The 15,898-nt window shown below is 37.0% G+C and overlaps 1 protein-coding gene across 3 annotated transcripts; it reads right to left on the reverse strand.

Moving 5' to 3' along the window:
• Window positions 1–815: 815 nt before the first annotated feature.
• Window positions 816–15,261, reverse strand: LOC141431163 (cell cycle control protein 50A-like). Of its 3 annotated transcripts, none has more exons than XM_074092199.1 (10): window positions 15,139–15,260; window positions 14,976–15,033; window positions 9,705–9,808; window positions 8,290–8,495; window positions 5,751–5,872; window positions 4,870–4,986; window positions 4,435–4,520; window positions 3,882–3,990; window positions 3,001–3,162; window positions 816–2,413 (listed from the first exon to the last, which is right to left on the reverse strand). In XM_074092199.1, the coding sequence occupies exons 2-10, from the start codon at window positions 14,986–14,988 to the stop codon at window positions 2,283–2,285; spliced, it is 1,050 nt and encodes a 349-aa protein (XP_073948300.1). In that variant the 5' UTR covers window positions 14,989–15,033; window positions 15,139–15,260; the 3' UTR covers window positions 816–2,282. The 3 variants fall into 3 exon arrangements, with proteins under 3 accessions (XP_073948300.1, XP_073948301.1, XP_073948302.1); XM_074092200.1 differs by having other exon boundaries at window positions 15,123–15,260; XM_074092201.1 differs by adding an exon at window positions 2,711–2,756 and having other exon boundaries at window positions 2,323–2,413; window positions 14,976–15,261.
• Between the last annotated feature and the right edge of the window lie 637 nt (window positions 15,262–15,898).

The following is a 15,898-nucleotide window of genomic DNA, read 5'->3' on the forward strand; positions in this document are numbered from 1 at the left end:
GTCGTACATAATATAGTCAACCCTAGTATGCGTCATGTCAGTCAACCTGGACTAGTATTTATTTATTAAATAGTTACGTGTATTAATCATTTAATATACTAATACTGTACCTATTTTAGTATTTAAAACAATTATATTGGAATTGATAGTATATATTATATACATTTTTAAAAGCTTATCATATACACTGAAATATGTTAAAAAAATACCTGTCCACATTTTTCACGAACTCTTAAAGCAAAAAAAACTAAGATTTTTGATCAACGACGTAGTTAGCTATTAAATACGACTTCAGTAGAAATAAGTAAATTATGACCTTTTTTTATCAGATTTCACTTTTTTATTGAACACTGGAGCATGCTGCATAATGTAAAATAAAATATAACACTAGTCTAGTAATAGCACAAACTGTTGGTCTACATTAAATGCACATTGTTCACTTAGCGACATAACATTAATAACTTCTTCTTTTACGTCAAATTATAACTAGGTAGCTTTTAGAACTAAAAAAAAATTACACACAGTTCAAATTATAACAAGTACAAAAAAGCGGCAAGTGCGAGTCATTCATTAGACATTAGCAAAAAAACGACAAAAAAAAAACACGTTAGTTGTAGGGGAGTTTATTTTTATTCTGTTTTTATAATGTTGTATAGCAGCCTCAGTTATACATAATCTGTGAAAAATTTCAACTGTCTAACTATCACGGTTCATGAGATACAGGCTGGAGACAGGACGGACGGACGAAACAGCGAAGTCTTAGTAATAGGGTATCCGTTTTTACCTTTGCGTACGGAATCCTAAAAAAGACGTAATATATCCCTTAACATTTCATAGCCTACGTTTTTTTTTATTCGCTTTCATCAGTGATAACAGCCACGCCTTTGTCGCTTACTTAGGGTGTCCTTTACTATAGGACGCAGTAAGAAAGAGATAGATTGATGGACAAGTAAAAAAGTAGTTTGTATTCGGCGAACGGCTTCGCAGCGCGCGGCGGAGGGCTGGCAACGAACGCATTTTTTTTTTACAGGGTTTCTTCAAATTCTTCCGATCATATAGGTATAAAGGTCCGTCAATAGGTGGTTATTGGGTTAGCCACTAAAAGCTCTTGTAAATATTTTATTGATCCAAAGATAATAGTCACGCCTTTGACGCGTTCCACTTTGAAAATTGATCGATGGAAACATTTGTTAATACAATTTAAAGTCCCGAAATACATTTACAGGGGTGTTCAGTCAAACGCCGTAAAGGTAAAACCACTTTCTGAAATATTCCGTAAGAATTTGAAGACACCATATAATACAATTAAAATACTTAATTTAAATAAGTAACGTTATATTTATTTATTTGGTACAGTCAAGTGCAAAGATATGGACACAGCCAAAGTTACAAAAATATGTATACACGACCTTAATGTTAAGTGCATAAAGTCGTGTATACATATTTTTGTACTTGACGGTATCTGTACAAAAAAGTTAATAAATATCATTAGAACAATATCGATCTAAGATTTAAGACTTCTTAAGTAATTTTAGTCAAGCTTAGCTTATGTATGTACTTATGTATGATACTTAGCTCTTCGAACCCTTCTTTATTTAGTTTAATTTAGATTAACCGGAAGTGACGTAGCTATGGCCCTTACGTTCCATATTCATTAAACAATGAACCTTAATGTACTTTTAGTTAGGTTAAATGTGATGCCGTCTCTATTTCTTTTGTTCGAATAGACGGAGACGGCATCACATTTAACCGTCAGTTAACACTAATCAATGGATGGTGAAACAGCCCCTTAATCTTTTAGTAAGGTTTTTTGATTAAATCTGTTGCATTTTTAGATATCTTATTAGTAAGTAAAGCTTCTTTTCGCACATGGATAAGGGCACAATTGCCAAGACTGTGATTTATTTATTATTTTCATCCCGTTTAATTTCAGTAGTAATCTTGTTTTTTATTTCCAAGGTTGAATCCGCCAGCGGCATACAACAGTATAGTTTGTACGCTTTTCGAAAAGAGAACTAGTCTTACCGGACACTGGGCTATAATGGCACTTTATAGGCACATATCGTAGTTTATAGAGGATTTACTTCTATTGCAATAAAGGGTGGCAAGCGATATCTCTATTCGCTGGAGAAACTTACCACACACGATCACACGCAATGTATAAGAAAAACGCTGGCTTACGCGGTCCCAGACTGTAACCTCTTGTACAATACAACTCTTTGTAATCCCTTACCGTTACGCATTGCGTTTTTCCATACTTAGTACCTAAGTTAGTAAACAAGTCAGTGATTTGTATTCAACTTGGCTTCTTCGCTGATGTCTTCGTAAACGGTCGATTGCGGTCTGTGAATGATTTTGTCAGAGACTGGCAGTGTAGAGGCATTGTAGCTAGACGGCCTTGAGGGAACTTTCTCTGAAAAAAAAAATGAGGAAGGCTCATCAAGTGACTTGACTTACGTCACTCTTTTCGATGTACCTACCTATTCAAAGTATATTTCATGGAAATCTAAAATTTTGATAAAAATTAGGTAATTCATATAATCGAGCATAACAATATGCATCTACTTGTGCAACACTAAAAAACATGTAGGTACCAACGTTTTTATTCCTACGTAATAATGCCCCGATTCACATTTTACAAACGAAAGATTGGAAGCGCTTAAGCGAAAAATAAATAGTAAAAATATTTAGTAGAATACCAATACCGTACATAACTAACTGCTAGTTATGTTGATCTCTGGTTCCATCCTAGTAAGCTTGTAACAGAAATACTAAACTTTATTTGAAGTGGTCTTGGAGCATTCAAATAACCAGATTCAAAAAACAGCGTCCTATTTACATAATAAATATTTGTTGGACCCGAGTTGCCTGCATATGGCATGGCCAATGTCATAGTTTTCACTAACTGCCCTCAAAGGCAAAAGGCAGTATGTAAAAAAATATATACCAACATGCAACAGTCTGATGCAGAAAGTTTTTGTTTTCTATTTAAAAATTTACCTTGTCGTTTAGAAATGATGATAAGCACCAAAGAGAAGACCAGCGCGATGATTCCGACTATGAGCGCGAGGCTGCCGATGATGACGTAACTCAGCCGACTGATCGGATATACACCCTCTATTATGAATTTCCTAGAGCCGTTGTACGCCTGCGCTGGGTAAACTGGTGAAAAAAAGTATTAATCTATTAGGCGGTTACCACACTGTCGTCGCAAACCGCTGCCGTGTGCGGTACTGCCACATAATAAAAAAAAATAGAAAGAAATGGCATGTCAACGAGATCCGCTGATCATAAACCTCTCTCCTTCCTCTTTAATAAACCTATAACAACATTGTCAAATTTAAATTTGACGATTAGTGTGCCATCTAGTAGTTTTATCAGCAGTTTTGAATCTAAATGCTGCCGCATAGAGTTTATTTCATAATTTAGTACTATAGAGACATCTGCGAGCATCAAGTGACGGCTATTTACATACAAACACATCTGTCATTTATCTTTCCGCTATTCCACACTGGGTGGCAGCACATTGTAGGCAATTTTTATTTATTACTATACAATAGACTGTCAACGGTTTACTGTTGTAAAATCGTAATTATTCTTCCGCTTCAAAAATTTACACATTTTTCGAATAGAAGCTATGACCAATAATCGTCAAGATTTCAAATTCATTTTCAAAAGTTATCAATTCATTAGGCTGCCACAGCTTTGACTGCAATGTAGTATGGTTTGATTTCATATCGTTCGTGTACTTTTTCAACCTAGAATCTACCCGAATTGTATGAAACAAATGAACACTCTATCATACTTAACATAAAGATAGTTCTAAAGCAATTTAATGTGGCCAGATAAACATTAGAATAACATATTAGATTTTTACTTACATATATCAATGAACAGCTTGTATGGTCCTGTGGGAAGTATATTATCGGCGACTTTCCATACTGGCTTGCGTTTCAAATTGGTGTTCATCCATGCTCGGAATGCAGGGTTCTATAAAAATAAGCATTTATCTCAATTGAATAGTCGATACCATTAACCAATAGTTCCAAGACAACTCTGATTATTAGAACATCTTTGAATAGGCTAGGGCCCTAAGATATGGTAATTTTTACCCGACTGCCCGATATGTATGTCTATTTCTTTGGTCCTCGCTGCAGCCTAAATGGCTGGACGGATTTTAATATATGAGGTATCATTGGATTTGTCATAACTGTCGGAGTGACAGGGTATATAATATTTCAGTATGGCGTCTGCAAAAAAAAAATATGGCGGAGGAATAAAAAAAAATATTGTAACAATATGGGATTTTATCAAATCAAGCTCAAGCTTCGTAGTCAGGTTCTCTAACCACTTGGCCATCCGTTCGTCTAAATATCTACTAGTATGGACACATGTAACTATTCATACAAGTACTCGTATCCGTGAAATACCTACCTCAACCCCAATACTTTTCGGGCCTATTTCCCAGACGTTTCCGGTCTTTACAAGCCAGCTTCTCGGTTTCGTGAAATTCGCCCACACTAAAAAAAGAGGTGGAAAAATAATGATAATCAGACCAATAGGTAATTATATAATTTGTAGTATATTATAAGGTGAACGATTTTAGACCAAAATTGTGTACCTACTTAGGTCCAAAAACAACCGTATATTTCGCAGCACTTTTTTCTTTTGGAGCATTGGATTGTTACAATAAGTTAGGTTGAGATAATAATGTAGTCTAAGAGTTAACGTATTAAATACATGGACTAATAAATCAAGCAATTTTTTACGGCTTCAAATCTCGCTTAACATTCCAAGACAAATTTTGCTGTTTCAATTTTAGAATCTATTAGCAAATTGGCAGCTAATTAAAATAATATAAAAAAATACCATCAGCAGGTGGATTGTGGTATGTTATAGTGTCTTCGGTCAATAACCCATCATATGTTATATTTATAGTCAAAGGCTTCTCTGGATCAGATTGCAGGGACAATTTGGTAAAGCTATCTGCAAAAAAAGAAATAATTATACATTTAACATAATACCAGGATAAGTCCCCCACAGCATAAGAATAAAACACAATGTGAATTGAAAGGGTTAAGTTGTAGAACTCATAAACTTGACGAGTGACATTGGCGTGACACGCAAGGGAGTCAAAATATTTTTAACCTTCTTTGCAAAATTACAGGAATGAGAAACACATTAGTTAGGCTCCGTTTCCACCAAAGATGTGCGAGAATGTGTTGCGAGGAATGTTTTTCATGAACCAATAGAAACGGTTCATCTTATTCTCGCTCCGCTGAGCTGTTTGTACTAGAGCTGCGCTGAGCGAGGACAGGTAAATGAAGCGTTTCTATTGGTTTATGACAAACACATTTCTCGCGGCGCATCCTCACACATCTCTGGTGGAAATGCAGCCATAAAGACACCTTGACACTTTTTTACTGCGCATCTAATTTAGTACTTTTAAACGAGCAATTCTTGCAGCGGGGATCACGGAAACGGCTCCAACGATTTCGATGAAATTCGCTAGATTGGTCTTATCTTTGGGAAAACGCTTATTGACAAGTTTTAACCTGAGCAAAGCTCGGTCGCCCAGGTAGGTACTGATATTTTAATACTCGATTATCTTTTAAACCGTAAATGTCAGGCCAATAGAATCTTGGAGGACTTCTTTAATTGATCTATTGAATATTCCCTGATTGTTAACGGAAAATAAAATGAACACGCGCATACTATATTTTTGAACAAAATGCTTGTAATGTACTAACCGTTAAACATAGTGTCCGCTATTTTGCCACAGGGAAATATTGGTTTATCCTGATCGTAGCGGAAGTCACCGCAGTTCGTAGACGGAACCGCGCTCGGGTGCCCCGATAACTGATCGTTATCTCTGGAAAAACCATTAGTTTAATTAACTGAAAAATAAATTAAAAATAACCTAACCATAAAAAAAACATTTTGAATACCAGCTTTTTTGCTGACTGTAGGTACTTTATGTTGACTGTACTCGCGAGAAAATTACATTTGCATTTCAAACTTCAAGTCGATGCTATTAACCGTTAAAGAGTTCCGTCCTGCGGAGACGATCCTGGCTGGACTACCAGGATGTCACTACTAGATTATTGTATTGTCACGCGATTTACATAAGTATTCTAAATTTCAAGTCAATCTGACTACTGGAAGTTGGTCAAATTTAACTTGCAAGATTTGATTACAGACAGACAAGACAGACAACGAGACAGGTGAACCTAAATAAAAGCTTGTAACAACATGTTTTGCACTTAAAGTACAGAACTAATAAGAGGAATGAGAGAGAGAGAGAGAGAGATTTTTAAATGGAATGATTTGAATGGGAAGGTTATACTTGTAGTTTGTATGTCCTTAAAGGACCGTTGTCGCTACTTCATCGCCTCTCCTGCTTAATAGCAGGCACGTTATACAAGCTTTTTAGGGTTCTGGAGCCAAAATGGCAAAAACGGAACCATGTCTGTCTGTCTGTCTGTCTGCCCGTCCGCGGCTTTGCACAGGGACTATCAATGCTAGAAAGCTGTAATTTTGCATATATCCGTGTAAACTATGCCGACAAAATGGCAAAATAAAAAATTAAAAAAAAAATTTTTAGGGTAGACGTAAAGTGGGGGTGATTTTTTTTTCTTATCTAACCCTATAGTGTGGGGTATCGTTGGATAGGTCTTTTAAAACCATTAGGGGTTTGCTAAGACGATTTTTCGATTTAGTGATATGTTTGCGAAATATTCAATTTTAAAGTGCTAATTTTCACTAAAATCGAACGTCCCCCCTTTAAAATCTAAACCGGTGGGTGGAAAAAAATTAAAAAATTCAGGATGGTAGTAAGTAGTTATATCAAACTTTCAAGGAAAACTATAACGGCTAAGTTTGCTTGAGAATTATTAGTAGTTTATGAGTAAATAGCAGCCTATAAGGTATGAAATATACCTATACTTGGAAGATTCGGTGCCGGTGAAATTACTGGCACGTGAGGTATCCCATCTTAGGCCTCTAGGTTGGCAACGCGTCTGCAATACCCCTGGTGTTGCAGATGTTTATGGGCGGTGGTGATCTCTTACCATCAGGAGACCCACTTGCTCGTTTGCCATCCAGTCGAAAAAAAAATAAAAAAGATTCCGTATAAAATACGAAATCCTTAGAAAAATATTACTTAATTTTTTCGTAATGGCTGCGGAACCCTATTTTGGGCGTGTCCGACACGCCGGTTTTATTAATTTCACTTCGTATATTTATTTGTTCGCTTTAGGTAAATCTTGCAAGTTAATCTTGATCCACTTCTAGAGGTCGGATTGACTTGAAATTTGGTATAACTACATAATGGCCAATGCTGACTGTATTTGTATTCTTATCCAATCTAAAATGATATTGGAAACAGTCTGTAAGAAAAGCTCGTACTATTTTTTTTTTTTAATTTTCTTATTTTATTTGACGTTCATATTTTATTAAATTATGGTCTGAAACACAATCTTTGCAATAACCCACTTATTGAGCAATTACTTCGAGCGTAGATTCGTTAAGGAATAAATCTAAAGTCGTAGCTAAAAAGTCAGATATGTCCATATCTAACTTTTTACTTTAGCCAGTTACACGCCTCGCGCTTTGAGCTCGCATAACATTGGTAACACGCGTAACTTGGTGTAGTTCCCATTTTTTACTTTTTCGTAAATAACTCGTAAACGCTGGCCCACAGCAAAAAAACGTTCTAAGATAGCACTCACAAAGTAGACGCAGTGAACTCCCCTATATACTTTTTATTAAATGTTTAATCAGGGAAATAACTCTACATAAATGAATACATACATAGTTGGTACCTACATTATTCAAGTACTCATTGGTTTATTTACTAATCGGTGAGAAGGCCGGGTTTCCCCTATACTTGGTTACGGTACGGAGTAAGTAATTGGGTTTTTACGTGTACCTGTATGTACCCTACTAGCTTTTGCCTGCGACTTCTTCAGTATAGACGAGGTTATTTGCTACCACTTCTTTTAATGTCATTGCTTGTCCGATAGGACAATTTTTCCAAAGTCAAAGTTAAGAGAAAACTACAAATTAATTGACATACTTTTTAATAAACTGTTATAACTCAATGCTCTCACAGGTTTTGCAAGGCAATAGCTGTAACGTCACTTTGCCAACATCATGACTAACTATTGATTTTAAATCCAAGTAACAAAGAAAATTATTATGACTAATTAACTGTTACTCGTTTTATCAGTAGAAATAATAGAAGGGCCGGATTTATAATGTGTGATGAAAGAATTAGCTTTTTCGTACCTTGAGTTTGCGTAAGACGAGTCGGTCTGATCAAACGTCACTAGTTCGTAATAAACTGTGATATCGCCAGTGATATCTTGCGTGAGATTGAATTGCACAGTGCAACTGCATTTGCTTTGATCTGCGGGTATATTATTGCACGGGTAGTTGTAATCTTCATCTCTGCAATTTTGGAAATATTCTAGTTCTTCTTTCACAGTGTCAGTCTGAAACGAGCACAAATATTAAATTAAATAGAAAAAAATAAATTGAAGACTATTGCATGAATGTGTGATCGAATAGCTGCAGTAGGTACCTATAGAGGGTGCGCATTTTTTCACATAACTTTTTAAGTCCTATTATCGGAAGTCCGAAAATGTTTCTCATAACATTTTACATCATAATGATTACTCTTCATAACATAACTATTCATACACCTTGTTCATACTAATAATGGTTTTCATATATTTTATTATACTAACGATCGAAACTCCTAACCATACTAATTCATTTTAAAGGTTAATTAGCTATGTAAATTTTTATGTAATGTACTTTAAAATTGGCAAATAAAATATTTTTCATTTCTTTTTCCATAAGTGTTATTTATCCGCATTATTGAAATTCATAATTATTGACATTATCATACATCTGCTTTATACATATATTTATTTTCATATATCTTTTATTCCTTAGTGTAAATGAAATTGGATAGGTAACAATAAAAAATAGGCGTAACGGATGCTCGCAAGAGACGGGTGTAGCCTTTGGCCAATTTTTATATTGGAAAGTTTCACTTTTTTCCAATCAGTACATTTGACGAACACATAAATGACATCTAAAAAAATCCTAGGTAATAATTTGCATAATAAGAATTAGGTTGCTACAGTTATGACAAACATGTGAAAAACAATATTATGAGTTCAAATGTTTGTTATTAATGCCATTTTTAATAAGAAAATTATGATATTTGTCTGTTATGAAGGAAAAAATTATGAAAAACAACAATATGAGTTGAGATGTTCTTAGTAATGACATTATGAGTAAAAAGATATGAACACTGTCTGTTATGAATTACGAAATCTATCTTCTTCTTCTTTTATATATATAGCTACTAACTGGTGATGTTTCGTTTATCACCAATTCGTACCTACTTTATTTATTATTAAGCAGTAAAATACCTACTTATAACAGTTAAAACCAAGGTGATGTAAAATTCAGAACGTATTAAAAAAACAACTATGTGTACCTATTTAGGTAAGTAGGTATTTTTTCTCATTATTCTATGGTGTTTTTATTTATTTTCACTTCCTTATAGCGAGAGAACACCACACCTTCCGGTCACAGGAGTGCAGAAACAATTGTTGGTGCTAGGCTAGGCTGACTGACAGTTGGAAGTCTAAAGGAGCTAAAACTATTATTACTTTCATTATACGTACCGTATTGACAGCGCACAAGAACCCGATTCCTACGGGAACTAGCACAAGACCAGCTATTAGTATAAAAGGAAGTATATTCAATACTCGCCGTCCTAATGTGGGCTCTGAAACAAAATTTATACATAAATGCGGGATATGGGTCCAGGTCACGGGAGTTACGCTCCACTTCGCTCCCGCCTTAGCATTCTGAACCTAAACTATCCAAGTCGCTTCTACTACTTGTACTATTACTTATTCTGTGCTTTTACTCCGAACCGTCTTGCTCGCTCGCTTCGCTCGCTCGCACAAATTTTGAAATAAAACTTTACAAAAACCAATATTAGTATAAACAATGTGTATGAATAGTTATATTATGAATTCCGATGATTATGAGTTTCGATCGTTAGTATTAAAAAAAAATATGAAGAGTGAAAGATTATTATGATGTAAAATGGTATGAGAAAAACTTTCGGACTTCCGATAATAGGACTTAAACCGGCCAAGAGCGTGTCGGACACGCCCAAAATAGGGTTCCGTAGCCATTACGAAAAAATTAAGTAATATTTTTCTAAGGATTTCGTATTTTATACTGAATCTTCCAAGTTTAGGTATATTTTGTACCTTAGGCTGCTATTTACTCTTAAACTACTAATAATTCTCAAGCAAACTTAGCCGTTATAGTTTTCCTTGAAAGTTTGATATACTTACTACCATCCTAAATTTTTTCAAATTTTTCCACTCACCGGTTTAGATTTTAGAGGGGAGGGGGACACTCGATTTTCATGAAAATTTGCACTTTAAAGTTGCACATTTCGAAAACTGTAAAAAAACTTTTCGGTACAGTCTTTAGTAGTTATCATTGATGCTGCATTAAAAACAACCGGGCTAAATATTATGACTCTAAACGTCTAAACCCAGCAGTTGAAATTTCTAGATTTTATCCCGATACCGTGGGAATATGGAGTTTAAAGTAGCCTATGAGTTATTCCAGGCTGTCTACATAACAAACAAATTCCATATAAATCCGTCGAGTCGTTTTAATTTCCTATCTAATTAACCTTCACAACTTTCCATGTTACACTGTGATGTTGTGCCTGGTTCTTGAAGATCCTAATTATAGCAATGGAGAAACTAAATACAGGGTGGCCCATTTATATCGGTCAGTATGGGAAAGTGGAAACAAACAATGCATTTTATTCATTTTAGACATAATGTTTCATGGACACATTTACTTCTTAAGACGTACACAATCGATATCTAATTAGAAAGTGTATTTTTTTTTTTTTTCAAAACAACCGGGTTCGATTCCCGAGCTGAGTACAGGTTTTTTTTTAAATGCATGAATGCAGTTTTTCTTGTTATTAAAATCGATGTCATGGTTCCTAAGAAGAAATTTTCGTATGTCGTATAGTTTCACTTTCCCATACTGACCGATATAAATGGGCCACCCTGTATAGTTGAGGTCAGGTCACAAACCTCCCACTTACTTAAAGAATTAAACAACATTGCATAGACGCAACTACAGTCAAGGGGGCTTTTAGGGGGCGAGGGCGGAGATTCAACATGGCACCAGACTTCAATTTCCTTTCCAAGTTTCTAGGACAAGGAGGACGACAATAGTTTCGCAGAAATAAATACTCGTAATGAACCCCAAATTTTTTAAATATAAAGGTCACAGCTCATTAGAGCCACCCGGCACCCGACCAGCACCGCCTCTAGTTTCGGCGTTGTCGACGTCGACAGGTGGTGCACGGGTGGACGCCGCGTTGACAACGAGTGGACCTCGCGTGGTCAACGAGTGAACGACGCGTGGTCAACGAGTGGACGTCGCGTGGTCCACGAATTTCCGAGTAGTCTATTATGAAATGAGGGTCTCCGGGGAGTGCCGCGCCGACCGCGCGCGGTTCACGCGAGGCAAGCGTACGAACGGCGAGCTATCACCGAGTGGTCTACTCGCCGTCCGCGTGTGGACACCTCGCGAGCGAGGCGATCTGGTGACGCTACGGCTACGGAGTAGATGTAATCAGCGCATGTCCATATAAAGAATACAAACCGCTCGCGGCGAGGCGGTGCTGATCGGGTGCCGGGTGGATCTAATGAGCTGTGACCTTTATGATAACGCCGCGGACGCGGAATAGAGGCTGTCGCCTAATCATCGCAAACTATATATATGACGGGCGTCGATTATCGCCACACGTCGTCGTACCACGAAATACGAGGACAGACACGCGGTTCTTGCCTTGCCAAACGCGAGATCGATTCGGCGTGCGAGCGGACGCGGCGAACATAATTGCTATTCCGTTCTAGAATGCGCCTCGAGTGTGTCGTATGGGCGTTTGCGTGTTGTTTTCTGCTCCATATATAGCTAATTATGATTTTTTGAGTTTAAGAAACCATTATTTTCAATCGAAAATACAAACTGAAACATGGATGTACAGAAAAACCAGAAAAAGAGACCAGCGCTGGGAATCGAACCCAGGTCCTCAGCATTCCGTACTGCGTGCCATACCCCTACACCACCACTGGACAGGGGTCTAGACACAAATTTCTCCTATGCACCACATATCTCAGCTCAGCCTGCTTTTTTTTTAACAAAGTCGAGACGAAACAAATAAGACTTAAATCTTAATTGGCTTTATAATAGTTAACTCAATTGTTTCAAGGTCTTGCATCTGAATTTATTGAAATAAATTGGTTGAATAGTGGTTGAATATGACTAAGCCTGGGCCGTCTGTTACGAAAAATTTAGCAAAAATATGCGAAAAATTATGTAAAAAAATAATTATTTATGTATTATGTAATTTATTTTTTATTAAAAAGGTAGTAAATAAAGTTAAGTGATTGTTGATAGAAAAAAATGTATGTCCTTTCATATCTAATCAAAAAAACTAATGAAAATTTATTTAAAGACTAGCTTTTGCCCGCGGCTCCGCCCGCGTGGTATTCGGTTATCGCGCGCTGTTCCCTCGGGAACTGTGCATTTTTCCGGGATAAAAAGTAGCATCGTGAGGAAACCTGCACAAACCTGCGAAGCAATTCAATGGTGTGTGTGAAGTTCCCAATCCGCACTGGGCCCGCGTGGGAACTATGGCCCAAGCCCTCTCATTCTGAGGGGAGGCCTGTGCCCTGCAATGGGACGTATATAGGCTGGGATGATGATGATGAAAAAGTAGCCTATGTCGTCGCTCCGTTACGGCGTGAAAGACGGACAAACACACTTTCGCATTTATAATATTAGTATGGATTTTTAGCAGAATGTAGTACCTATTCACTTTCTTGTACTTAACTTTGTATTTTATTATTTACTAGCTGTTGCCCGCGACTTTGCCCCCATTTTTTTTTTTTATTTGACTGGATGGCAAACGAGCAAGTGGGTCTCCTGATGGTAAGAGTCCTGGTGGTGGTGGTTCTGTATTTTCTTCCATAAAAACGTTCTCCAGACAGTAATGAACACAACAAGAAAAGAGAGAGAAATCGGACCAGTGGTTCCCGAGTTTTGCGCTTAGCAACACATTTTACGATTCATTTTTATTTATATAGATAGATATAGATATTTATCGATTTTTCCTTATCACAAGCTTTTATTTAACTTCAGCAAAAGCTTGTATTAAGAGAGCAGCAGCAGGTGGCAACAGTCTTTGCCAATCTCTTCATTGGGAAAGGCATGATTCATTACCCTATCCATCTCATTGTAATGTCTGTATGCTGTGTAGAAGTACAGCCTGAAAACCAGAGCGGTGAAGGATAGTCCTCACTACATGCTGCTTGCCACACACTATGTACTTATTTATACTTAAGCCAAAGTGTAGATGTGTGGCTACTTCAGTACATGTAGGCAGGCAATTCAAGGTCGCTCAGCGGGCTATGGAGAGAGCAATGCTAGGGGTTTCTTTGAAGGATAAAATCCGAAATCACATTATTCGACAAAGAACGAAAGTCACTGATATTGCTCAGAGAATTAGTTTGTTGAAGTGGCGTTGGGCTGACCACGTCTGTCGCAGGACCGATGAACGGTGGAGCAGACGAGTCCTCGAATGGAGACCACGGACGGGAAAACGTAGTGTAGGGCGTCCTGAGGCACGGTAGACGGATGACCTTAAGAGGATCGCTGGCGGCGGATGGATGCGAGGGGCTGAAGACAAGAGTGTTGTGGCGCGCCATGGAAGAGGCCTATGTCCAGCAGTGGACTGCTGTAGGCTGATGATGATGATGATGAGGCAGGCAATATTATATTATCATTGTTAGCCTATTCTGTCCCACTGCAGCTGCAGAGTAAGGGCCCCCCGATAGTTCTAGTGCTTTCTGTCCACTGCATACAAGGGCTAGTTCTTCCAGAAGCAGTCTAGTTTGTCCCACCAGCGCCAAAGTTCCTTGTTTCTTTTATTTATACACAGCAATTTTCCTTGTCCCAACAGTAACACAGGAGCTTAATGTTTCCTCATTGACTAATCAATCTATACTAGTCAAATGATAATACAGTTGAACATAGAACCTGCTCCTTTTTTGAAGTTGCTTAATAAAGTTTTTGTTAGAAATGAAATTTTTAATGCAAGCTTTTGCTGACTGTACTTTTTCTTGACTGTACTAGCATAGTCATCATAATTACATTTTCGTACCAAATTACAAGTCAATGCTATCATCATCATCCCAACCTGTATATGTCCCACTGCTGGGCACAGGCTTCCTCTCAGAATGACAGTGCTTGGGCCGTAGTTCCCATGCGGACCAAAGCAGATTGGGAACTTCACACACACCATTGAATTGCTTCGCAGGTTTGTGCAGGTTTCCTGACAATGTTTTCCTTCACTGTAAAGCTTGTGGTAAATTTCAAATATAATTTCGCACATAAATTAAAAATAAAAAACAGGTGCGAGCCGGGGCTTGATCCCAAGATCCTCTGCTTGAAAAGCAAGACAAACCATTAAGCCACCATGGCTTATTGTGTTATATCTGTAAGTAATTTATTATTTGTCAACAGTTGTTGGTAATGTTGATATTATGTCCAAGATGTGTTTACATTTATTATATCTTTCTCGGTTATGGATGTACCTGTGACTAATAGATCTTTTTTTTTGTATTTCCTTTGATGCCAAAACAAGAATCAACATTAATATTTTAACACATTTTTGTTTTCTAGGTCTGTGTTGTAATTTTAAAATAGCAACTACCTACTTATGAGTCTATGACTAAACTTTACCGTATGACTAAACATGTTATTTATGGGAATACCACATCTACTAATGCAATAACAGCACGATAAAGGCATAATATATTTGTTGAAAACTAACTCACTTTGCGATTCCATTGTGGAAGACACACACACGACACAAGAAACAATTGTAAAGTACTTCTGAAATAAAATAAAATAAAACAATTTCCACTTTCTAGCAATAAAATGCAAATGCAATGCAAAGCGGCAGCCAGCCCGCGGTAGCAGACCTATTATATTATATACCTATAATTTCTATATAATTAAAGAGATCAGAAGTTCTGATCTGATTCAGAACAATTCAGAACACAGATTACAAGAATAGTAGTAGCAGGGCTAGGGCTACCTACACTACCACAGACAGAGTATATTATTATACTAGATGAAAACCCGGCTTCGCTCGGATAAAACGTAGACTCCTAATGACATGTTTGAAAAAAAAATTTTGCCAGTGTAAAGACGTCGTACTTATTGAAAAATCTGACGTATATTCCTAGCCTTAATATTATTACAAAGGTACTTTCACAGCTAACCTACGTATCGGTATTTTTCTAGTAGATATTTCTCCTAAATCTTATTTGCCCAAATAACTGAGATGTCTCTGTCTCATTATCAAAGAAATTAGACCTAAAGGGCCCCATATACGGTACGATTCGTCTGTACGATCGATGTGATGCAAATCGACGAATCGTACCGTGTGTGGGACCCTTAAGAGGTCACAATGGAGAACGAAATGCAAACCTGTGACACGTGATGACGTGACACTAACGCCACTTTGATGTGATGACTTTGACATGTTTACTTCGCAACGCCATTATATACTTAGTAATTTATTCAAGTTTATATTGAAAATACTCGATAATCCGAATTTTCCGCCTACAAGTTGTCGACTCGGATCGACTAATTTTTTACGCTCTTCAATTTTATGTGCATTTCGTTCGAGTCTACCGTAGACCGGTACGAAATTATTAATATAGATATAACTGAGAAACGAAACTCGAAGTTC

The sequence above is a fragment of the Choristoneura fumiferana genome, chromosome 9 (genome assembly GCF_025370935.1).
Source record: "Choristoneura fumiferana chromosome 9, NRCan_CFum_1, whole genome shotgun sequence".
NCBI lineage: Eukaryota > Metazoa > Arthropoda > Insecta > Lepidoptera > Tortricidae > Choristoneura > Choristoneura fumiferana.

Coding starts and splice junctions, on each gene's coding strand:
- LOC141431163 (XM_074092199.1), bottom strand. Junction 8,496..9,704: donor TCTTGTGCGCTGTCAATACG/GTACGTATAATG, acceptor TGCTCGTTTCAG/ACTGACACTGTGAAAGAAGA. Junction 3,163..3,881: donor CAAGCTGTTCATTGATATAT/GTAAGTAAAAAT, acceptor TTTTTTCACCAG/TTTACCCAGCGCAGGCGTAC.